This window comes from Gavialis gangeticus, unplaced genomic scaffold (genome assembly GCF_001723915.1).
Source record: "Gavialis gangeticus isolate Ggan-Ray unplaced genomic scaffold, GavGan_comp1, whole genome shotgun sequence".
In the NCBI taxonomy this organism is placed as follows: domain Eukaryota; kingdom Metazoa; phylum Chordata; order Crocodylia; family Gavialidae; genus Gavialis; species Gavialis gangeticus.
In genome coordinates, this window is record NW_017729025.1 from 80,265,510 (window position 1) to 80,290,723 (window position 25,214).

The 25,214-nt window shown below is 41.9% G+C and overlaps 1 protein-coding gene across 5 annotated transcripts in view; it reads left to right on the forward strand.

Annotated features, from left to right (window-relative positions):
• The first annotated feature begins 232 nt into the window (after positions 1 to 232).
• The window catches only part of PAK6 (p21 (RAC1) activated kinase 6), a 48,939-nt gene continuing 23,957 nt past the window's right edge, over positions 233 to 25,214 (forward strand). Inside the window, exons 1-4 of one of the 5 annotated variants that reach the window (XM_019518995.1) lie at positions 233 to 387; positions 9,637 to 9,701; positions 19,546 to 19,754; positions 21,567 to 22,193. In XM_019518995.1, the coding sequence (XP_019374540.1) occupies positions 19,551 to 19,754; positions 21,567 to 22,193 (831 nt within the window). In that variant the 5' untranslated portion in view covers positions 233 to 387; positions 9,637 to 9,701; positions 19,546 to 19,550. Of the gene's footprint in view, positions 388 to 8,178; positions 8,550 to 9,636; positions 9,702 to 10,274; positions 10,537 to 15,232; positions 15,441 to 19,545; positions 19,755 to 21,566; positions 22,194 to 25,214 lie in introns of those variants that run through there. The other 4 variants (XM_019518993.1, XM_019518994.1, XM_019518992.1 and 1 more) reach the window with 4 other exon arrangements.

A 25,214-nucleotide genomic window follows, 5' to 3' on the forward strand; every position in this document is an offset into this window, starting at 1 on the left:
CTATCTGTATTTAGCCTAGGGGAGATATGCACATCAACCCACACCTTGGTGAACAGACTCAAGCATGCAGGGCCCATCTAAGTTGGCACTGCTAATGAATAAGGGGTCCCCCACAAAGATGGTATAGTAGATACTAGCTTCTTGCTTCCTGGAAGCAAAATGGGTTAACAAGCATTCCAAGGTCCCATCCAAAGATGTAAAGTACCTTTAACTACCTCTTGATTTCTATCTTCTCTGGTTGTTACAGATGTGAACAAGAAGGCAAGGCAGTTCAGACTTGCTAAGAACTTGGACCTCTTTGGAAAGAAGGCCCAGAATATTAGACTCTACAACTAGAAGTCTCAGAGGGCTAATTCATGGCTTAGACAGCTCTTCAAGCAGCCTGAGGTACAGCCAATACCACATCCATATCTATGGTGTTGGCAGTGAAGTACACCCAGACATAAACTTTCAGCTAGAATTGCACAAAATCTTGGGAACCAGACAGGGCATCTGATGGTATGGTTAGGACAGGGGTGGGCAAAATGTGGCCTGTGGGGTGGATGTGGCCCACCAGGTCATTCTATCTGGCCCATGAGGTCCCTAAAAAAATGTAGAAAATGAATATTTAGCTGCCCCTGGCTGCCTGTCATGCGGCCCTTGATGGCTTGCCAAAACTCAGTAAGCGGCCCTCTTCCTGAAATAATTGCCTGCCCCGGGTTAGGAGATGTGAAAGATCCACCTGCAACTTCCTTTTCCATGGTGACTTAATACTTCATGGGCTCAGATTACTTCAAACCAATGGGTCTTGGACAAAGTAGTGAACAGGTATTTGATCCAGTTTGTCTTGCTACCTAATCCAGTCTCCATTCTGCATCCCTTTTCAGCAACCCTTCCTACTAGCAACAGATGAGGAGATTCAATCCTTCTTAATGTTGGGAGAGAGTTCCCCTACATCTTAAAGGAAAGGGATTTTATCACTGTTATGTCCTGATTTCAAAGAATAATAGAGGATGTTGACTGATTTTTGGCCTAAGAAAGCTCAGCATGTTTATCCACAAGTTCATGTTTAAGATGGTCACTCTGACAGAAATTATACCTAAATTATTTGCATCTCTTGAATTACAGGACACAATGTCATGTTGCCATAAGGCTTTAATGCAGGTGGATCAGAGTCACTACCAGTAAAATGTCCTGACTTTTGGTCTCTTTGTAGCTCAGAGAACCTTCACCAGACTCCTCTCAAGTAGCTTCCCTTCTCAGGAGGCAGGGGATCACTGTTCACTGCTACCTCAGTGGTTGGAGAAACTCCAAAGAACATTGAGCTTTGGTCTCACGAGCTTGCTTTGGTCTCTGGGTTTAATGATCATTCTTCAAAAATCTAAGCCATTTCCTGTATGTCTTAGCCATGTGGGGGTTATCAAGAGCAGGTGGGCCAGATTCGGTCTCCCTTTGTGGAGGATCTAGGGAATTAGAATCGCGGGAGGGAGCACATACAGCAGGCTTCCAAACTGTGGAAGCAGGCGTGCATCTGAAAGCTCCAAAGAAGTTGGACAGCCCTGATGTAGATAATGCATCTCAAGGAAGACCAGTTGCTGATAAATAACTTTCTTTTACTTAAAGAAGTTCTAACATATTAGTTGCCAGAGAAAACAAAGGATGTGTATTGAAGCCCTTTAAAGCTATTATGGTATAAATATTTTTTAAAATGATAAGTACAACTAGTTTATTTTTTTTCCAAACCTATCATCACTGAACTAAAATGTATTAGTTTCTCTTTTATAAATGATGTAAGATAGATTTAGTCTGAGGCTGACTTGATATTAACCGTTTAATGTACAAGTTAGTTTGACTAATAGAAATACTTAATGAGCAGATGTAGTTGACCTGGGGTCAACGTGTTATTGTCTCTACATACAGAGAAAAGATACAGTGATTGGAGTTTAACATTTGTGAATGCACATGGGCTGCCAATGTGAGGAAGTGGTCAGTAAAGCTAACCGCACCTTGTCGTGCATTTATAGATGCATTGCAAACAAGTCCAGGGAGGTGATCCTTCCCCTCTATGCAGTGTTGGTCAGGCCGCAGTTGGAGTACTGCATCCATTTCAGGGCGCCGCGCTGCAAGAGGGATGTAGCTAGCATTGAGAGGATTCAGAGGAGGGCCACTCGCATGGTCAAGGGGCAGCAGGTCAGGCCCTACAAAGAGAGACTAAAGGGCTTGAATCTATTCAGCCTCCACAAGAGAAGGCAGAGAGGGGATCTGGTGGTCATTTACAAGTTCACTTGGGGGACCAGCAGAAATTGGGGGAGGCTCTGTTCCCTCAGGCACCACCCGGGGTTACTAGGAAGAATGGCCACAAATTGTGGGAGAGAAGGTTCAGGCTGGACATCAGGAGACAGTACTTTATAGTTAGGGCTGCCAGGCTCTGGAATGGGCTTCCAAGTGAGGTGGTGCTCTCTCCTACCTTGGAGGTCTTCAAGAGGAGGCCAGACAGATATTTGCCCAGGGTGTTATGACCCCAGCACTCATCCCTGCCTGGGGCAGGGTGTCGGACCTGATGATCTGTTTAGGTCCCTTCCAACCCTAAGCACTACGAAACTATAATGCAGGCTCTTAGATGAATCTTAAAGGCAATCAAGAAGAGGGTTGAAATACATATTGAAACTGTAAGGAGAATAAGGAGACAAATATTTTTATAACTGTTAGATTTTGTTACCATTTTGCCAGCCAACAGATAGGTTATATTGTATCTGAGTTTTAACTGATATGCCTATTGCAGGTAATTGACCTAGCTAGCAGAAGTTAGTCTATACTCCTTTTAACTCAGTCAAGGATTTAAATCTGTACTACTTTAGCCATTTCAAGGATCGCAAAGCACTTGGAAAACATGAAGAAGTCTCCTAGTATCTCTTTAAACAAGATGCTGCTAGAGCCATTTTACAAATGGAAAAATAGGGAAGTTAAGTAACTTGCCTAAGGTCACCCAATTAGTCTGTGGGGAAAAATCTATATACAGAAGTTACTGTTGTAACTTTGGTACTGCAGGAGTGATTAATTTGGCACTTGTCGGAAACATCAAATGTGCCTATGATTAACTTCATGATTATACCTGCTGGAACATTTCTGGGACTAAACATTACATGATTTTAGTTTAATTTAACAAGTCTATGAATTTGTTCTAAATAAAAGATTTTGAAAAAGTACATGGAGATGGCTTTGAGCTGTACTGTGACGATATTATCTACAGGGAACATTTGCTACTCCACTGGAATTTTATTAATAACAACATGATATTACTATGTCCAGGTGTTGTAGTATCCCATCAGAGTTGGAGCTACAGCTTTCCAAGACCATTTTTTGAGATAAACCTGATGCTTTCCTTTATCTGCCTCCTTTCTTATGGCCTTTTCATTCCTGTTGGTATCCCACTATTCCAGTAGAAAGCCAAACCCTGAACAGTATTTTGGAGATCTAAGCCACCTAACACTGCTCTCTGTAAATAACACATGGGCTCCCGAGAACCCTTGAATGACTGACTGTGGATACTTCCTGGTCTCCAAAGCAAACTCTTTTTTTCCAACAGGCATGAGGAGATTGCAAAGAGAAACACTCCCCACCCCACTCCTTAACCACTTGTTGATTTTTTTTTTTTTTCTTTCTTTTTCTAATCGAGAAAAAGGAATGTGTAATATACTCAACTGTAAACTCTTCAGAAACAGTCCCTTGTCCAGCTTTGAACTCTAGGGCACAGTTATCAAACTCATCAGGCCCAGCTGGCTGCATGACTGACATGGGTTAGGCACAGACCGTCAAAAAGCCCAGCACTGAATCAATTCAGTCTTTGCAGGTTAATCTAAGATGCACAGGTTACATTGAAACAGAATAGAACAGACAATTTACTTTTGATTCAGGAAATGCAGTCACATGTCTGCAGTGGCTCAGGCCAGAAACAGGGGGCGCTAGAGCAGAGCTCTCTGGCTGTGTGTTCACTTCCTCTTCCTGCTGCCCTGAGGTCTCTGGGATTTGCAGTCCAGAACTACAGCAGTAGGACTCAGCAGGGTGGCTCATCACCTCGTCTTCCTGCTTCTAGGTGCCTCTATAGGATTTGCAGTCCACAGTTGCAGCCAGCAGTAAGTTTGAGTGGGGGAGGGGTGTTTAAACCCCCTCCCTGGCCTCAGATCAGGCACTGCTGGTGAACTCAGACTGGTGGGGCAGGGGAGCATCCCATGGGAGCAGCAGGGGGGTTTGCAGCCAGTCAGGAGTGGGAGTGGAGGTGGGTGGGGGTTTCCAGCCTCCCTGCTACTGGCTGGAGTGCCCAGCCAGCTACAAACCCCACCTCGCTCCTGGCTGGCTGCAAATCCACCCCCCCTCCCCCCACTCCCATGGGACACTCCACCACCCCACCAGTCTGAGTTCACCAGCTGTGCCTGCCCCACATCCCAGCTGGATTTGACTGGAGGAGCAGTCTCCCCCATTCCCCATAGACTGGGCTGCATCCGCAGCCGGGCCTGCTCCCCCACCCCCTTGTCAGCCAGCCCTCACTGCTCCAGCTAAGGAGCGGAGGGCCAGGGCCAGCCCTGCTCCCTGGGGCAGATGGCAAAGCCCAGCCCAGGGCTGGAAAGCATGCTGGGGGACTGATTTAACTTAAACCAGGAAGGGGTCTGGGACAGAAGTTTCATTAACCGGTTTGACCCTAATCAGTTAAGTCTGATACTACATTCAACCAGGTTTATTTTAAACTAGTTTCAGCCATTTTGAAACTGGTTTATGTGTACTGAGCTTCTGTTCTGTTACAGGTTTAAACCAGTTTCTGATCACTTAAACCGGTTTAAGTGCAACTTCTGTCCCTAGCCATAAGGCTGGTCCACAGGCCAGAGTGGGCATGCAGACCAGCCCCATGGGCTGGATTTAGTGCACAGGGCTCATCTTGCCCTGTATACAGCGTGTGGCAGATTTGGCCCTGTGCATAGGTCCAGTCCAAGGTCCACAGACAGCACAGCAGACTGAATGATAGGCCTCCATGCACTGGATCTCTGACACCCCTGCTCTAGACCATTACTATAATATAGTCAGTAAATTGTATATATGAAGGGTATTCAGCAAGTGCTGAAGCAAGAAGCTGTTGTAGGCTGGAATTGAAATCCAAGAACACAATAAAATAAAATAATTAATTATAAACAAAATACTGTGAGTGAGCCTTCTGATAAGATTCCCTGCCCAGTATTAGAAGCATAATATTTTCATGGTTCAGCCATGGGTAAGCACCTAAGTTTTAGAGAGCTTGTCTAAACTGCACCTGAACTCCAAGCCTATTGCTGGACTGCCTTTCCCAGCCTCTGGTATATACCTATCCAGTAGGAAGCCTTGCCCCATCCCCCGCCAAAAAAACAAAAAGAAAGAAAGGGGAAAAAAAGAGAAAAAAAGTACCTGAATTTCATCTGCTGCAACCGACAGATTGGGTTAGGTGCCGAGTGTGTGTGTTGGTGCTGGTGCTTTTTAGCCAATATAGTGTGGATCTAAAACAACAAGTTTTATCCCTTTTGGTGACATAGTATGTGGTGTGGCTGAGTTGCAATGAGGCTAACCAGTGCTCTCTGCTTTTTTTTTTTTCTTGGTCCCCAGTCATGGATGACCTCTGATTAAGTGATGGGGTCTAAAAGAGCAGCATGCAGTACAACTACTGTGAGAAGGGTGACATATTTTCTTGTAAAATTGTTCAGGGGAGCATCAGCAACAGTAGCAGCATGTTATAAATCAGCAATGGGACAGATAATGAGGAGGAAAAATAAGGGTAATTTTTATTCTTTGATGCATCCTTATTTTCAAAAGTGCTTGGGATTATGGAAATCAGTGTTTCAGACAAATACCTAAAAAAAAAATGTCCTAGTCTTCATTTATGAACCCAGGCTATAGAGGCTCATATCAAAGCTGCTATGGCTCCACCCAAATTCCTTGTCCTGGTAAGTAGAACTAGGTTCTTCCTCCTTTGATGAAACCTGTCTGCATGATGAAGGATGTCTCTCTCAAATCCATGTGGAATTATCCTGATGCAAACATAAAACCAGTTCCAAGCCCTGCATGACTCCTAGTACAATATAAACTGATATTTATTTGTGATGCACCCTGAAATACACCCAGATTGGCAAGGATCTTGGGGTGATATCTTTTATTGAAACGGCTATGCAGTTGGGATAAAGTGTTAGACAAGCTTTTGAATATAAGACATTCTTCCTCAGGTCTCTGATTGTAGGGAGCCAGCCATAGCACAGGGTTTTTTCTACTACAAATCACAAACTCCGTTTAAATACAAACTCTATCACTATGCTGCGGCTGCCTCCCTGCGATCAGAGACCTGAGGAAGAACGTCTTCTATTTGAAAGCTTGTCTAACTTTATCTCAACTGCATAGTTGGTCCAATAGAAGATATCGTCCCAGGAAGTGCTTGCCTCTCACGTAATTGCTGGGCCATCATAGCTACATCATTTTTACAATGCCCAGGTACATTAACCTTCATCATTTGGTACAACATCAAAGAACAGACAGAACGGATGCCATTGACGGTATGTAAGATTGTGACAGCCACCTCAGCAGCAGTCACATCCCATGCTAACCTACCAAATGAGAGATCATGTGCAGTTCTTGAACTCCAGTCCTCTACATGACAGGACTTCACATTTTGCTGCTGAGATTGTGGAAGAGCTGCTGGACCTCTAACAGTGGGTTCTCTCTCTTGGTCATTGTTTGATCTTTAACATTATTAAGACAAACTTCCTTTTCTTGTTTACAACTGCTATGAGACTCTAATTCATATGAGCCAATATTGAAGAAGCCAGTCCAATCTCCAGACAGAAAGGGATTTGGCTAATCTTAGTTCCTATAGCCTAGGGAAGTTGCTATGATGTAATAGGCAGGAAATCTCAGTCTCTTCAGCAAGCCTTGATAGGCAAGAACTTGTAGGACAATTTAAAGAAGCAATGTTTGCACTTCCAGGAAAACTCCTTATGAGAGGTCAGAGGCTCTGAAAATGAGAGGGCTATGAACCCGAGTCTGTCTAAAAATACAAAGTTAATTCTACTACTGATCACAGACTTTTTAAATACCAACTCTGCCCAAGTGGTGCTATTATTCTTTACACTACAGTAGATCCTATAGCTCCCAACTGAGATCCTAGGCCAGGTGTATGCAGACACAAAGTTCTGGCTCTGCACAACTGCAGCCTAAATAGATGAGACAGATAAGGGGTAAGAAGGACAAAAAGAGGTACAGCAGGGTTCAAATGGCTTGCATAGACTCGCACAGCAGGTCAGCAGCAAAGCCGGGAATAGAAGCCATATCCCCAGAGGCTTGCTTCAGTGCACTATTCAGGCCACAATGTCACGCTCACTCCCCATATAAATAATGACAGTTTAATTAGCTGGAGTTGCTTACACCACAGCTTTTTTAAAGGCCAGGTCAGCAAAACATACAAACAAAAAGAAATAAATGATATGTTGGGGGGGTTTCTAAACCTGACTTTTATCTTTGCTCTTTGAACCTAATAACTTTGGTGTTAAGACAGCATTGCTTGCAATATACTGTTGTAATAGGCCAAGAATCCCCTTTATTTGACCTAAGGAAAGAACACTTATGAACTCTGACCTCCTCCTATCCCTCGCTGCTGTTTGTGTTTCTAATGCCAACACCTTCCACCTATTTACCCTCTCCCCTCTGCTGCTTGCTGGTGTATCTAATGTGCTAGTGAACACGAGTCACATGCCAAAATGTCCATTTCCAGGAGTCAATAAGCCCTGAGCTACAGCACAGTCAGAGCTACAGGATTATAGGGTGATAGCAGACAGTAAACCTCACAGCAGTGACTCACAACAGGCTATAAGGGAAAAGTAACAGCACCAGGTCATGTGCTGTATATCTGCAATGCAAATTAATTAATTAATTATCATATAGCCAGGCATGTATAAAACAATCAAAGCTGCCCCTGCCAGGAATGGCTAGAAAATTGTGGCAGGTCTTGAAATTCACAGCTAGGACTACAGAGGAAAAGATGTCAGGATTCATTAAAAACCACAGTAGCTCTAGGCCCTGAGGCTGTGGAGACGAGAAAGAAGAGCTAACAAGCAAGTCAGAGCTTTAATAGGTCAGCCAGAGAGGAGGGGGGTGGGAGGAGACCTCACTAGTCTTGTCTGAGACCCAGCACCCCTAGCGACCTGGTGAGACTGGGAGCGCCTCCTCTCCCTTCCCTTCCAGAGACCAAAGGGAGGAGATGGTTAGGAGGAGAAGGAAAGAGGGTCCCAGGAGGCTCCAGTGTCAGCATTCGTCATGCTTTCTGGAACTGAAGTCTGAGGCTTTCCTGCGCTGGGTGTTTGTGTCTCATCCACCACACCCTGAAATCAAACTCGCAGCTTAGGTGAACCAGGCACTGTACAAACATGTCAGATTGTCTCCACCCCCTTCTCCTCTCCCGCGCTCTCCTACCTTCTTTCTTTCCCAAGTTTCTCGGCGTATCAGTGAATTCTAGTGTGAGACTGTACCTACCTCGCCTCTGGCTCCGGAGCACTGACAAGTGTGGGGTAAGCTTCATATCCTAGGTTGGGGAGACATCTCGAATTTGCTTTCTTTTATTGAGAGAAACAAGGAAATTCTAATGGCCGCTGTTTCATCGGTTTACTAGGTTTGTCAGCTTAAGCTAACATCTCTGCTGTCTAGTGAATGTGCTGCTACGAGTTAACCCTTTCGCTTCACAACTGTGTATTAAATCTTACCCCTGCCAGGAATTAACATGATGTGGTCTCATGGGTTGGCAGTGCCAGCCTAGGGCAGTGAGAGGAGCAGTTTGGGGGTCATGTGGCTTTTCCCTCAAGGGATGGGTCTTGAGGACAGAGAAAACCAGGAGCTGGATTCCTTTGGGGAGCAGTTTGCTCCATCTTCAATCCTATAGCCCAGCAACACTATCTACCCAATCGGCTTTGCTGTATGGTGATGGTGGGGTTTTTCTGTGAACCTGTTTCTCATCTCCCTTGGATTTGTCCTCTACCACCATTGTCAGTAAGGTCCTGTCTTTCACTTCCCTGTCCCTGTGATAAGAGCCAGCATGTGTGTCTGTTATGAGGGATGTGGTGTTTGGGACCTGGCAGTGTAAGCTGTCAACAGCTCAGATAATGAGAAATACGGGATGAAAATGTCTTGTTGAACCTGATGGTGTTCTCTTAAAACACTGGAGTAAGGAGGGGGTTAAAGTCACCCCCCTGTGATGCCTGGGAAAGGAGACAGCAGGTCAGGAATATGCATGCTCACTATCTTTATGCAAGATATAGCAATCTTTCCATGGATGGACTCTTACATCTGCAGGGACACTTGCCCTACCTGTCAGTTACCCCTTGCTTCACCAACTTATGCCCAGGCCCCCTGATTTTTCCCTTTCTTGTCAGCCAAGCTCATTTCAGCACATCTAGTGAAATACCATGCCATAATACTGTGTGTGTGTATATATATACTAAATATCCGGGACTGGCTAACCTCATACTATTTTAAATCCATTTTTCCAGTTAGATAAGTACACACGATGTCTTTCAGCTGAGTGATAATTGCACGTCACAAGTAGAGAAGGTATCCCTGTCCAGTCATATTTGCTGATCTTTTTGTCTTTTTGTTTGACAGGATATTAATGACTTAATATATTCAATGACTGAACAGTGAAGAAGAAGAAAGGAAGCTTGTAGCTGGTGAGTGGGGCTGGGAAACATGTAGAAAATATGGAAATGCAGTTGCTGAAAGCACAAGTGGTCGACACCCCCCCTTAGAAATCCTTCTCTATGATAATATCAAATGCAGATGAAGCCATATGGAGCTGCCTGTGAACGAGATGCTGCTGTACTGCTACTATATACGTTCTCTCTCCCCTTAAACAGTTTAGTTATTAATCATGTCATGAAGCTGTGCATTCATGCTCACGCTGTGCAGTATTTTGCTATGAGCAACAATGGCTTATAGATCAAATCATGTTAAACAGACCTGGTCAAGCAGTGGGAAGCCCCATTTGCAGATAGTTTGCTGAATTAACAGCTGCAGTTCAAAGTGGTCTGTGTGTGCTCTTCTGTAGTTTGTTTTTGAACATTCAGTTGAATAAAGTTTTACATGTATGAATGTTCATGGAAAGAGCATTTTGGATCTGTAGGCAAGATTTGGTTAACGGATAGATGAAATCTGTAACCAAACAGTTCCTTTCAGTGGCAAGTACAAGTACTTTCTAAGGCTTTCTCTATCATGTCATAAACCAGAAATAACACTTGATGTGAGCCTTCAAGAGGCTGAGAAGCTATCTCCCTACATAAGTCGGGAGACCAGCCACAAATCTTAAAATAGAAACTTTTGAATATTGAATAACAGACTGGATATTTGCTTTAAAAAGTGTGAGCAACCCACAATTTGGTCATGTTTGTCTAAGCTATTTGATGCATTTGCAAAATCCACAATCTGTTCAAATGAAATTAATGAGCAGAAGAGAGGACTAAATATTTTGAATGAACTGTTTGAAAGAATTAGGCAGTAAGAAAAAAGGTAAGTAAAATGCATTTTACGACATGTATTCTATTCTCCAGGTTCATACAATATTTTACGCTCTTACCTAGTCTGCCTGACTGCCTTGTTTTAGCCTTTGCTAATTAATATTCATTATACAGGGTCTTCATAAAGTCCTTGTGCACTTTTAAACTTTAATAATAACTTAGGTTGTAGGTATGAAAGAAACAATCTGTAAATGCCATTTAAAAGCAAATTTATTAAAGTTTCAGGACAACTAGAATACACAATGCTACACTTCATAAGTAATAACGAATTTATTCCTAAATAAGATGGAGCTCTGTGCCACTATGCTCTGAATGTACAACAGTTCCTAAATGACATTTTCCCAGAGAAGTGGATAGGCAGACGTGGACCAATTGCTTGGCCACCTTGTTCACCTGACCTGTCACCGTTGAACTTCTTTTTATGGGGACATGTTAAAAGTGTAGTTTACTTACCCAAACCACATTCTTTGGTGGAACTTAGGGCTAGGATCATCAATGCAATTAGTACAGTAACTCAAGAGCAACTGGGAAATGTTTTCAAGGAGTTGGAAGATCGGATTGAGCACTGTATCATGATGGCTGGTGGTTATACTGAAGTCAACCATTGTGTACTCTAGTTGTTCTAAAAGTTTAATAAATTTGCTTTTAAATGCCATTTACAGATTGTTTCTATCATACCTGCAACCTAAGTTATTAAAGTTTAAAAGTGCACAAGGACTTTATGAAGACCCTGTATATCCTTGTAGAAACTGTTTTATCCAAGGAGTTGTCTTAGCATGGCCAAGATTTAGATGAGGCTCTAGGGGTTCCCAGTTCTTCTGTCAATTGAATAGTCATTGGAGGGTAACATAACATGCTGCTGTCCTTTCCAGCTCTGAAGATAGCAGGAAGCACATTGTCATCAGGACCTTCTTAGATCCCCACCAAGAGTAAGGTCTAGAACAGCGGTTCCAAACCAGAGGTTGTAACCCCAAATAGAATCACAGTGTTTAATGAGTGGGGTCACAAGCCTTAGCAAAATTCAATTGTAGTGGGCAGGTTTGAACCAGCTGCTGGGCTGCCAAAGAAAGATTGGGAATTGCTAGTCAAAATTATAGTGGAAATCATGCTTTTCCACCAAACCTACCAGTGCAAGCCTATTGTAACAGAGTAGAAAATCAGACAGTTTCTATTTCATATTGCCCTTGTATTTAGGGCATTCATTAGTGTGGTATCTTTCTGGATGATCCTGTATTATGCTGCTTCTAGATAGCTGAATTGACCCTTTATCAATATTGCTATTACTTCTGTTTTCAGCTGATTTCCTTTGTTTTACCCAGAGTTAATACATTTGAGTTAAATGATAAAATAAACATTAGAAATCTCTTCCTTAATTCTGTTCCCTTTCAAAAGGCCCAAGAGAAAATTATCTTGCCTCTGGGATGAGTTGTTTTTAATTTGAAATATGATAGCAATTGGACTGCTTTATAATTTCTTGATGAGTAGGTTCAAGTATATGATAGTAGCAATTTATTTATTTGTAGTATTATAGCACTCTGGAGCCCAAGTTATGGTCTAGGAGAGTGGAGGCCAACTGTTTTGGGAGGTGTGCCACAGGTTAAGGCCTGCACCCTCCTGAAGTGCCACTTTTATTCCCTACCCCTGCCCAATCTGCTGCTCTCCTGTCTGCTCCCTACCCCCGCAGTGATCTGCCATGTGACACACACACACACAGGCTGCCTGCACCGCTTCTAGAATGGGTGGTCTAGGAGTCTGTTATGTGAGGTGGTATAAACACATGCTCTTGGCCTTACAGATGATGTATTCCTCCCTTTTCCTTCCATTCTAAGTCACCAAGAGCTGGATAATAGGATAACTGTTACCTCAGAAGAGCTTGGTCTGACCTGCTATTACTTAAGTGTGGTTGCAGGTCAGTGCAGTCTTTGGGCTCCAGCAAAGGACTGAAAATCCATCAGGACACTGGACTCCAAACACAAGTTTTCTCACTGTGTGACTTTGGGTAACCACTTTACCTCTCTGTCCCTCTCCATCTGTGAAATGGGGACAACTGACAGTCTCACCAGCTGTTGACAGATTTAGTGTTTTCAAAACGCCCTTTGAGATGTTCAGTATTCAGTGCAAAGTAGTGGATTTTTACCTATATTGTGATAAATGAGGGATAGATTTGTCTTCATTGTTGTTAGTAACTGTCACATCCTGATAGCTGTGGTCAGTGCTGATGTCACTGTGGTCACACAGCATGGTGCTGCCATCCATTTAATTCCCTCTACAATGTTAATGCAAGAATCCCAGGGTCTGATCCCTCATTTCCTTACACCCTGGGTGGTCGCAGTGAAGGTAAAATGATGCCATTCCGATTTGATTTGTACAAGTGTAGATAACTACAAGATACTGAGCATTGGCGAATCAGACAGAAAGTCTCTCCCTTTCTTTATATATTGAGTTAAAAGGCAGGGACCGGATCAGCCAATGCCTCCATTGAATTAATGGAACAAGGACAGTTATGATGCCAAGTTGGGTTCAGTGCAATAACGTGGTTTGTAAACTGAAACAGTCTATCACCATGTTCTGATGCACCAGCAGGAAGCAGCAGTGGGTCCTTGCAGTGCTGCAGTATAGACCTCCAATGCCCACCTGCAAATACAATGGAATTGCAGTTGTATGGAAGTGTCCACTTACATAAAAGCAAGTGTGCATGAGGTGAGAGAGGTAGATAAGAGGAGTTTGTGTCTAACAGGCTAGTTCAAGAGAGTGAGTTCTGGGAAGTGCTACTTCCAAAATAGATGACAAAGTAGTCTTTTTGCTGGTACCACATGGATATTTACTAACTCTAGTGGACCTAAAAAGAACTGAAAGAGGCTGCTCTTCTAGATCTTCCCATTAAAGCACTGTTTTGGGACTCAGGAAAGTTGACTTCAATTCCTAACTCTTCTATAGGCTTTTTTTGTGAACTTGGGCTGCTCATTTGATCTTTCTATGTCATCAGTAAACTGAAGATAAAAGATAGGAGAAAGGAAATTGTTATCAGTTTCATCTGTCTAGATTGTAAGGTCTTGGGGGCAAGGATTCTCTGTTCAGTGCATGGCCACCTAATCACAGGTGGGACCTCTAGGAGATATATTTTCACTTTATTTACAGTATTATTTCCCCATCTGAAGGGTGTTGATGGTCTGAAGGAGGGTTGAGGAGCTCATCCAATCCTCACGTACAGGAAGAATTATTGTGATGTTGGCGCCAAAGGGCAAAGGGAGGGGGATCTCGGAGAGATCTCCAAACAGAAGAGACCTACATTAAAATACAATGATTTTCAAGTCACACCCAAGGTAACAGAATTCAAGTGTGGTGCAGGCTAAATAGATCAGTGTGTGCACACGTGCACATGTGCACAATACATACATAGTATTTACATTCTAAGCTTTCTAGACTCCTCTGATGTTTGCCCTCCTGAGCTTTCTGACACGGTTATTATTTATACCAATCCATATATGTTCATAGCATTTGCAGACAAAAGAAAAATGATAGGTTCTTTCATTGACTGAAGAGCTTATAAATCTAAATGATACTTTGCACAGTAAGGAATGATAACAAAGGGTGGGTGAAGGGAAGAAAAATGGGAGAGAAGGTTTGATATCTGAAATGTTAGCTGAATGTGGTGCCCTGCTGTGATGGCTCCTTCCACCTTTATCTGAGGCACTGGTTCTAGAAATGCAGTTTTAGGTGCCCTGCTTTTCCTAAGGATGAGATGATGCTTGCCTGCTGTGCTATCACTTTTTGTATTTAAAATCTGTCATTTTTTTCCCCTGATAATAAAGTATGTCTGGCAAAATGGGTGCTTCAAGCAAACTAGAAACACAACAAACTGATTTAATGCTTTAAATCCTGTGTGAATACGTAGTCAGGCACACAGATTAATATTCTATTAGAAATAAGCTTAGGAGAGACTTATTTGTTATATTGCTGGTTTAGTTTGTGGCAGATGATGAAGTTAGGTGCTTGCACTTTCATTTTATGCATGGCTTTTCCCAAAAGGCTGAATAAGGTCCACAAAGCTGATTTATTGTTTTTTTTTCTTGATTAAGAGTAAAAACTGCAACAGGATGAACATATCTTTTCCTAAGCTTTTTCTGAACTGTGTTTATTGCCATACTGCTAGGTGGGTTTTAGATGTACTGAGCCAAATTTATGCTAGATAATGTAAAAAGCTTTTCTAAGGCAGGAGCTTCTACAATTTGTGAATCTAATATGGGCATGACCCAAATGTGTGCGCGCGCGCGCACACACACACACACACATACACACACACACACACACACACACACACACACAAAATCAGTGACAGAGGAGGATGGGGTTGTATGCGCGTGTACATGCATAACATGATGTAGCATATATGTATCCCATATGCACCCGTGAGGTTTATAATGATATCAGGAAAAAGCTGGTGAAATGACAAAGAATGAGAGCATATCTATCTCAGTATTTGAAATACTATATGATAACAAAGAACAATTCCTGTTATCATTGACTTTCTTCCTTGTTTTTCAGTCTGGCTAATCATTTTCTATGCCCCTGTATTCCTCTGATGTCAGTCTGACTCCCACCCACTCCTATGCCTTTTTTCAACTCTGATTCCCCTCTCTTTCTTCCAGTCCCCCCATTCTCTCATTGAAGCCTGACCCTTTTTTCTCCCTGCCCCTCCTTTCCAGCTGATCCCTCCCACTGGTCTGAATCTGCTGGCTGTGGGTTTTTCTCATGCTCACTGGCAGATGTGACAGATTTTGGAACTGTATCATCTATGAAAAGCTGTATCTGGAGTTGAAAAATCTAACGTGGTTTCCCAGGCAGCAGAAATGGATCGCTGAGAGAATTTCAATCTCCGGCTGCTTTTGTCTCGTGGTAGTGACTTTTATTATTTGTGTTTGTGACATTTCTTACAGTGTAGCTGTCATCAGTAAATGAAAAGACTTGGGTCTAATAGGTTATTATAATATCAGTGTCATAGGGTGTGTGAGATATTGAATGGATGCTGTCTAACTATCTGAGACTAAATATAGGTTTGCTTAATTATAAAATCTAAACCTTCTATGCATAAAATATTGTTATGAATTTGTTCCTGAATTTGTTCTGTTTAAACATTCTTCAGTGGTAATGGAAATCCAAACATAATAGCTGGTGCATGAGAACCACAAAGTGTGTAATGTAGCAGTCTTCTTTCACTGTCCAGTTTGAACGAAATACAAACCTTGAACAGGATTTTAAACACTTATTTGAAGTGTGTGATTTTTAAAATTTTAAAACAGTGCCCTTTAACTACAACCACCTGTCTGATGTGAGATTTGTATTTATAATCAAAGATTGCTCTTGACAATGTAAAGCAAATGTCATTGAAAACCGGAGGTGTTATATGTACAGGCTTGGCTACAGTTTATCATTATAACGCTCTGTTTATTAACCAAAAAAGGTCACATTTGCAGCCAGCCACTGTAAAAATGACCATGAACTTAGTAGATAAATATATACTGTGCAATATGCATTTGTGTATACAAACGAAATGCATGCCAAATGGTTATTAAAAGGTGCAGTTATCTAATGTGAATGCCCAAATGCAGTGTTTATGTGATACTAACTGATAGGCCAGGATAGGTCCACTTCTGAAGCACAGCTGAAAATTTTGGCCCAGATGCAAAAGTGAACATTTTAATTCAGTAATTTAGATGGAAAACATTCAGTCACATTCTGAATCACCAAGGGATAGCCTTATTATGAATTATTGTGGCTTTTTTTTTTAAACAACATCCCCTTCCATGGTAGATGCTTTAAGGTAAATAAAAGGATGTGACTCTTCCCCTTTCTAATTACAAATGTCATGCTATGAGTCAGGCTACAATTAAAAGGAAATGGGGTGCAATGAGGAACTACAAGGGTTAAAACAAGTTCACATGACTACTCGGTTCAAGAGAGTTTCCATCCTGGTGGCTCAAGGAATTGTTGTGGTTTTTTTGTTTTGTTTTCTCATAATTATTGATTCACTTGTTGTGGCCATGGCAGAAAGCTGATATTTGCATTGCTTTATCAGCGCTTAATGCTTCGTGGCTCTGTTAAAGCCTGAAGCATCCTCAGCTGTAGTACCTGTCCTGTGAATAGCACCAGCGCAATTAGCTAAAAAGGCTACTTCTACATTTCTTCTCCTTTGAGCGTTGCCCCACTGAATAATTATTATGTAAACTGCAGGAGGTACTGGGAACCCCCATCACAGACAAGGACCCCATTACGCTTGGTGCTGCCAGCACAGAACGGAAAGATGGTCCATGCCTCAACAAGCTGACCATTTAAATGATGCGTACCTTGGGGGTGGCATTGGAACAGTCTCCAAACCAAAGAAGGCCCTGGCTGCAAAACCTCCCTATGCACAGCAGTTGCATTGTACTCCTTTTCTGAATGCAATTTTTAGTGGTTTGGCTTTCTCCAAATTGTCTGTTTGCTCTTCAGATGTAACAGGAGATCTGTGGTCTTTTGAACACAGCTTGATGTAGTACAGCAACACACAGTATTTTTACTTCAAAAGAATTTGTATTTCAGCATAGAATGGTGTATATATACCCTGCTGTAATTATAGTCTAAGGATCTGACCCTGAAAAACCTTTTAATGCATGTGCTTAATTTTTACTACTGTGAGTGATCCCATTTTTTTCCATTCCCTCCCAAACTGATTTCAGTAGAGGTTTCACAGCTCTCAGTTTACACAGGTGCATAAAAATGTTTGCAAGACTCGAGACCTAATTTTAGGAAATAAAGCAGTATGGCAAATAATGACCTTATCTGTAACTTGTACTGTAAACTGCACTTTGCTTTAAACTACAGACCTAACTGTAACAACATGGACAATGTTATAGCCTTATATCATAAAAGAGCACGGCACTGTGTGGTGCTAATTGTAAGGCAAATGTCATGAGAAACGTTGGTCTTGACTGCAGAAAAAATTATCACTCTATGCCTTTACCTCAAGTAAATATTTGTAAAGCAAAAATAATCAGAAGCTGAGATACTGCAGTGGGGGAAAAAAGATTTTTTTGAAGTTTAAGAGCTCGGTAGGTGTCTGGAATCTGCTGTCAGGGAAACGGAGAAATCTGAAAGTGTCTGTGCATTAGTGGTTCTGTACAGATGATAATACTAACACAAGCAAAAAGCTAGAAATAATGAAATATTTGGGTTGGGCAATCAAACTCCAGATTTAGGAATATCTGGAATATGTTTTCTCCATGTTGTTGTTGCTGTTAATGTCATTTATTGGACTGCAGTAACACCTGGACACTTGAGTGAAAGACCAGGACCCAATTGTGGTAGACACTATAGAATCGCTACAAAAAGATGATCACTGCCTCATCTCTGTATTTCACTATGTGTATTAACAACAAACAGTAATTATTTAAGCTGAAAAGGCTACTAAATGCAACATAATCAACTTAGTTTTGAAGAATCACCTTCCATTTCAGTGTTTGAATTACTCACCTTAGCACCAATAGTGCTACTATTTTTTCATTTAATTAAGAAAGATGAAGACACGATAAATGGATTTCAATCCTTTGTCTTGGGAATCAGCATTGTGGCACTTGCATGAGAGTGCAGGACTTGAATTCAGATATTTAGTACTTTGTGCTGAAGAGCCAAGCAAATATTTGAGATTCATGTTTGTTTGTTCCAGCTGAGAGAGAGAGAGATGAGTAGCTGGGGTGCCACTCTGATAAAGAAGGAGCAAGGAACTTGGACAAAGCAGGTCCTACAGGAAACCTTAGGACCTGTGGAGCTTGAGGAGAAATTTAGGCTCAGTTTTGTATTTTATTATTTGAATAACTCCAGGGAAGGGTTAAGTTTGTAGACTGTTCAAAACAAGGCAGTAATGTCACCAGTTTATTACTTGATTATGGTAGTGGATGAGGCCCTTTCTAGGCATTCGAGAAGGGATTGTCATTGCCCACCTAAAATGGTATGGTTTTGGCCCCTGCTGAAGTCTCCCTAGCCCTGTGTCTCCTGATGATGCTTTGCAAGCTGTCAGTTTTAAAAGTGCTGTGCTTGACAGTTTGGTGTTTTTAAACTAAAGAAATTACTGAGTTCCACAGTTTGAGCTGAATAGCAAGGTATGCCTATTAAAAATATCTTTAAAACAGCATATGGAAAGCATTCTAAAAATATACACGAGGCAAAGATTTTTTACAGTGAAATCTTTTTATTGGACTGACTATATAGTTTGGATAGAGTTAGACTTCTCTAGGTTAATGGCTCTTAGTTTAGTAGCACAAGTGAGTATCTCCTGTTTAAATTGATCCCTTTCAGAGTTGGTTAGGTGAAGAAGATTTTCTTAGATTTTTCAAAGTTCTCCTGCATCGTTGTGCTACATCTGTGGAGTTGTGTGCGTTAGCTAGAGGGTTGCAGATGACGAGTCCCCTTGGGGTGATGTTATGTTTCTTGTACAGGTTTAAGAAGATGATGTTCTGGCTTTTTTCTGTAGGTTGTGGATTTTCTGTTGTAAACATTGGATTTCAGTATCCTCCATATTATGGTAGTGTAAGAGTGATGTTGTAGCTGTGATGGTCCAGAAATTAGTTGGTTCAGTAAAAGATCTTCCCCCAAGCAATCCCTGTCTCTTGCATAATTTCTGGACCACCATGGTTACAATGTCACTAAAAATATACATGAAATCGCTGCATTTCAACATTCAGCTTTAGTTCTAGCAGGGGCTGTCTCCATTCAATATGGAGGCTGTGTGGGCTAGTGGGTAGGGACTCAAGAGAGACCTGGGTTCTGCTGGGTGACCTTGAGCTAGTTCACTGATTTCCCTATGCCTCCATCTTCCAGTTTGAAAAATGGGAAATGTTCTCTACCTATATGAAGTGGCCTGAGGCCTACTGCTGAAAATCAACACAAGAGTCTTACATGATACAATAGCTACTGTGAAGTTCCTCTGCGGGACCAGATCTAATGTGTTTTGATGTCTCCCATTCAGGCACCATGTTCCGCAAAAAGAAGAAGAAACGCCCCGAGATCTCAGCTCCACAGAACTTTGAACACCGGGTCCACACCTCATTTGACCCAAAGGAGGGCAAATTTGTGGGACTGCCTCCTCAATGGCAAAATATTCTAGATACATTGAAACGCCCAAAGCCAGTTGTAGACCCTTCAAGGATCACTTGTATGCAGCTTCAACCTATGAAGGTAAGATAGGAAATTTGAATTCTTTCCATTCTCTCCAAAATTCATTGAGATCCAGTGAAGCAATGCCCCCCATGCTCTTGTAAAGGCAAATTATCTATTAACATTAAGGAATGTAAGGAATCCAGATAATGCCAGGATTTTGTGAAGTGGCAGAGAGTAGCCTTATCCACTCCTAATCTTAAAGAGAAACAACAAAGGCAGTAGTAGAACATTGGGAATATAGCTATGACAAATTGCACTGCTGCAGCTCGACTACCTGGTGATTCAATTACCCTAAAATAAGAAATGGACCTGGGAGAACTTCCATATCTATAGAGATATGGGAATATCCCCTTATATGCCACTAGGCACTATTAATCTTGGATTGGCTTAATAAACCACCTCTGAATATGAAAGGGTCTGTTTGTTTTCACTATCTCACTGCCCAGTGGAAACATGAAAGAGGATTTTGTGCTGCCCTGCACTGACCACTGCTAAAGCTGGTACTTTAAAATCATTTAAAATCATTGCTATTATCAGAGTCTGAAATGCTGCAGCAAACTGGAAGCTGTGAAGGCTGAGGTTTAAGGAGTGAATCAGAACAGAAAAAAAGACTTTCTGACTCGGTTGAATCAGCTTGTGAGTCTGGGTTTCTGGCTATTTTCTCCTAGCTTTTTCCTTTTCACCACCTTGGTGTAAGGTGATGGAACCAGTTCTCAGTCAGTGCCTCAACCACATTTGATGGTTAACAGAACATTTCAGGCGGAAGATAAAGATGTGATCAATATTTGAAACAGAAAAATGTGTTACTACAGAGAGAAGAATTTACCATTGTTGGAGAGTTTACACACACAATGAAAGGAGTTTGACTGCTCTTAGATTACTTCTGTCTGATAGGATCTTTCTCTTCCACCTTTTCTTCCTTAATACAATAAGCCAGTTTCTCAACTGGTGCACCAATATTGTTGAGTCAGTTGACACCAACTAAATATTTGGTCCAGTATAATTAACCCAATATGGTTGGGGAGATCCCAGTTAATAAATTAACAAACAGGAAATTGCTTATCATTCCAAGGGAAGATGTCCTTACATAGAGAGGATTCATACAGTGGTAGCAATTATACTATTTTAGGTATTGCTGTGTAGATATACAGGTGGTTAAAGTTACCAGTAATTAAAAAAATTAAGCTTAACAATTCCAAAAAAATGCTGTGTATGTAGGGCATGCTACTCATACAGAGTTGGTGCCCTTATGGATAGATGCCTTATGCTTCATCATTTGCCTACAAAACGGTTGTTAATTGCTTGTGATCCTTTGTTTCCAAGAATACATTTACCAATTTTAGTTGGAATGGATTTGGCAATCAAAGGAGGGATGCAGATTTGGAACAATATGGATTTTATGATTGGTATTAAGATGTGTTGAGCTAGAATTAAAATTAGTCTAAGGACAGCAGATTATGCCTGAATTAACAGAACTATGGAGAAGAAATGCACTATATATTGGAGCAACAATAAGATTCTACCTAAAGAGTAATTTTAGTCTAGGGTACTCCAAAGACTAGTAGGGATGTTGTAGGTCAGGATTTGGGGACATTAGGAGAGCACTATGAAGGAAGCAATATTTTGCATTGTGACTTTAGCCAAGCCTATGTCTTTGTCACAGCAGCGCATAGGTCCTCAAACTTTTGAGGAGGAAAGCACTGAAAAGTAAAACATTTCAGTTCATTTTAAATGACTAGGCAGACTTGAAATGCAGTCCCTGCTTTGGACATCCTGAGCCTCGGGTTGTAGAGCTCTAACTTTGCCCTTTTGTTTCTGCATGTTTGACAGACTGTGGTGAGGGGCAGCACTGTTGAAGTGGAGGGATATATCTCTGGAATACTCCATGATATTCAGAAGCTCTCTGCCATCAGTTCCAACACTCTGAGGAGAAAGAGTCCCACCAGCAGGAGGAGAGCCCAGTCACTTGGACTGCTGGGAGAGGACAGGGCCCCTGACATGTACCTTCAGAGCCCTGGCGTAGACTGCACAGACAACTATGGAGACTACCTCAATTGTAATGGTGGGACCAAGGTGACCCGAAGGCAGACTATGTGGCCAGATTATAAACCCCGGGTGGATGGGGAGTCTCATTCCAATGGCATGGTAATGAAAGCACAGTCCCTTGGGCCTTCAGAATTCCAAGGTGCCGGCAGTCGCTGCATCCAGCTCACGTTAGGTTCCCAGCACCAGCAGTACTCCCCTATTCTGACTGGGAAGAGTGACAAGCCTGGAAAAAGAAGCTCAGAGGACTGTTGGCCTCAGCCCTGCTTGGTGGGACAGTCAAATCCCAGGCATTCTGGGGAGGGCAGCCCTGGCTCTAAATCACGGGAAAACAGCTTGAAGCGAAGGCTCTTACGAAGCATGTTCCCATCAGCAAGTGGCGCAAACAAATCGGGTCCCACCCTGCAGATAAAGGTATGTTTAGTTAGTGTATTAAATGTAAACACCATGGTGACTTTTCCATTCTATGGGTTACTTCCACATTCAAGCAATTTTTTGGACAAACAAGAGACATCAAGCTATTAGTGTAAAAATGTAATGTCAGAATCGAAGTCAGCAGAACAATAATCCAGATCCAAAATAAAAGGAGAGTTTAGGTTGCGTGAAAAACAGATGACCATACTTCTCTCAGAATAGTTTGTGATGTATAGCTGAAAAGGACAGCCAGGTCTATGCAAGAGGGTTTTTTGCTTGTACAGCCATATCACTTGGGGATTGTTTTTTAATTACTACAGTATATTAGTAAAAGCCCTAGTTATACCAGCATAGAAGTGTTTCAGTTTGCACAGCGTATTTGTTTAGCAAACCAGGATAATTTATACTGGTGATAGTTTTTTGTTAGTACATGCTACATCTACATTTGGAGGGCTATCTAGAGTAAGCTATGCTTACAGACACAAATTTTTTTCTGTTGTAGACTGTACTTACACATGGAAATAAACAGCATAAATAGATTCCAGCAAGAATCTGTTTAAGCATCAATGTCTGTGGAGATGGTACAATTCATAGCTATGCGTCTCCCAGGAAGATTTTTTTTTTAAATTTGAATTAATAGAATTAAGACAAAGAAAGAAAAAGAAACAACTGAGGGACAGTTGAGGCACTGTCAATGAATATAGAGACTGTAGGTAACAACTTTCAGTCCACCCCAAATGGTCCAAGTGTTACCAACTAACAGCTGTTTGATGCCTTCATTAAAATTGTTTGGTGCCACCAGGCCAGTTCCTAATGACTGCTCAACACTTAGTTTTTGAGTACAACTTTCTGACTCTTTAGAGCTCTGTCTTTCTGAGTCTCTCTCTCTCTTATTTTGTGATTCTGCCCCTTGGGGAGTGGTGTAGGAAAAACACATTCTCATATGGTGCAAATAAACCTGATTTCATTGACCTCAATTATGCTATGCCTGTTTTTCACTGGCTGAAGATCTGGACTTAAATCTCTGTAAGAAATGACCACCTTTGTCCTATCCTGTGATAGGGAAAAGGGCATGATATCCCTTGCACTCTCTTCTCATACAAAGTGTAAATGTTATCAGTAATGCACTATGTGTGTGTTCATACATACATGCTGGTTGTCTGAGGAAAGGAAAGGAACAAGTATGATGTGTTCCCACAGGGAAATGTGTAACCAGGCACAGATTGAGAGAATATGGTTGGATAAAAATGGAAATAGGCATGCTTTGAGAAGCAGTGCAGGGACAATGTAAGATGGGGTGTTGTGGGCCTGTGATCTGATGGATGAAGTGACCTGGGAACTTCCATAGGTGTCTAACTGGGAATGGGGGAGCTTGTTACCAGCCAACAGTTGTTTGCCTTCTCTCATATTGTTGAAGCAGGAATCTGTAGGTACGCTTGGTTAGACAGAAAGACATGTATAAGCCTGTGTGTATCCGATGGCCTTTTGTGTGCTATGGGTTATATAAAAACTGTTTTTCTAAGACAAAACAAGAGCTCAGAAATAAATACCTTCCTGTCAGGAGCATGCCTGTGCTGGAACTCAGGGGTGGAGATTAGCAGAGAAGTAGGAAGTCATTTCCAACAAGCCATTCTTGTGTGTTTGTGCACTCACACACCTCAGCAGGTCGGTGTCTACATGACCATGCTTGCACCACATGTATGACTGGATGTGAGTCAGTGTATGAACAAGCAAATTGTGCCTCTTAAGTTTTTACTGTTAATAGAAATCAGTGATAAATATCCAGATTTTTATAATTAAGGTCTAGTTTAGTCTATTTTTTGAATGCTTAAGAACATTTAAAGGTGAAAAATTCTCTCTAGTGGCAACTTTCTACAGCTTTACCCCTATATGGTCCCATGATTGGCTTTCAACTGCCTATATAGTGATGGACAAAGCTGTGTAGGTACCGAACATGTTTTTTTCCTATAGTATAAATGACTGACTTCAAAGCTGGTACTTTGGATTGATTGCATATTCAGTAGATCACCCCATTTTATGTTTTTGAATGTCAATATCACTGGGACTAGTGACAATGCATAGAAATCTTAAAACCTAAGTAATTTATTCTTTTTAGAAATCTATATTCTGTGTTAGCATGGGAGTATGCATATTTTGAAATCGTATTTCTGCAGTTTGTCATTCTATTAGAGCTCATAGCCTGAGCAGGGTAGGACCAATTTAGTACTTGAGTGGGAAGTCTCCAGAGAGCGCCCTGAATGCTGCAGGAGGGAGTCATGGTAATTCAGATTCCTACTGAGTTGGTAATTTCAGATTCCTACAGTGAAATGGAATTAGGTGGCTTTCTGCTGCAGGTGTCACCTCACCACTTAGAGCTATTAAAAGTCCCATGGCACTTTTCCCAATACAAAGAGTGTTAACTCTGATGTCGTGGCCAAATTTCAATTTTGTAAATTACATTCCACCTAATTAAAACTCTTCTTGTAGCTTCACTGGATATTTCATAGAACACTTTTTGTCCATCAGTCTCCAAGTGATTTATGAATTCTTATTATCCATTTCACAACTGGAAAAACTGAGGCAGAGGGAGCCATGGTTTTCAGAAGGGCCTGGTGATTTTGGGTGCCTCAGTATTTTTATGGCAAACTTGAAGCACTCTATAGCAGAGGTTCCTAACTATAGGGCCATGGCTTGGTACCAGGCTGTGAAGGGTTGGCTGCTGGGTTGTGGCACGAGCCCCACGCTGGGACCCCCATCTGTCTGCCTGGGTGACCGGCTTCACCACCAGCAGTCATGTGTGGGGTTAAAGGCAACCCCAAGAGGGAAGCAGCCGGCTCCGTGTGCCCCGTCCCACTCCTGTGCTGGTCAACAGGATAAAAAAAAGTTGGGAATCACTGGTCTATAGCAGCCTGCTTTCTACAGAATACGCTGAGTCCCCGTCTTTTGACAGTCAGGCCCATTTTAGCTGACTGAAGTTGATAACCCAAAAAGTGTGGCACCCAAATCACTAGGCACTTTTAT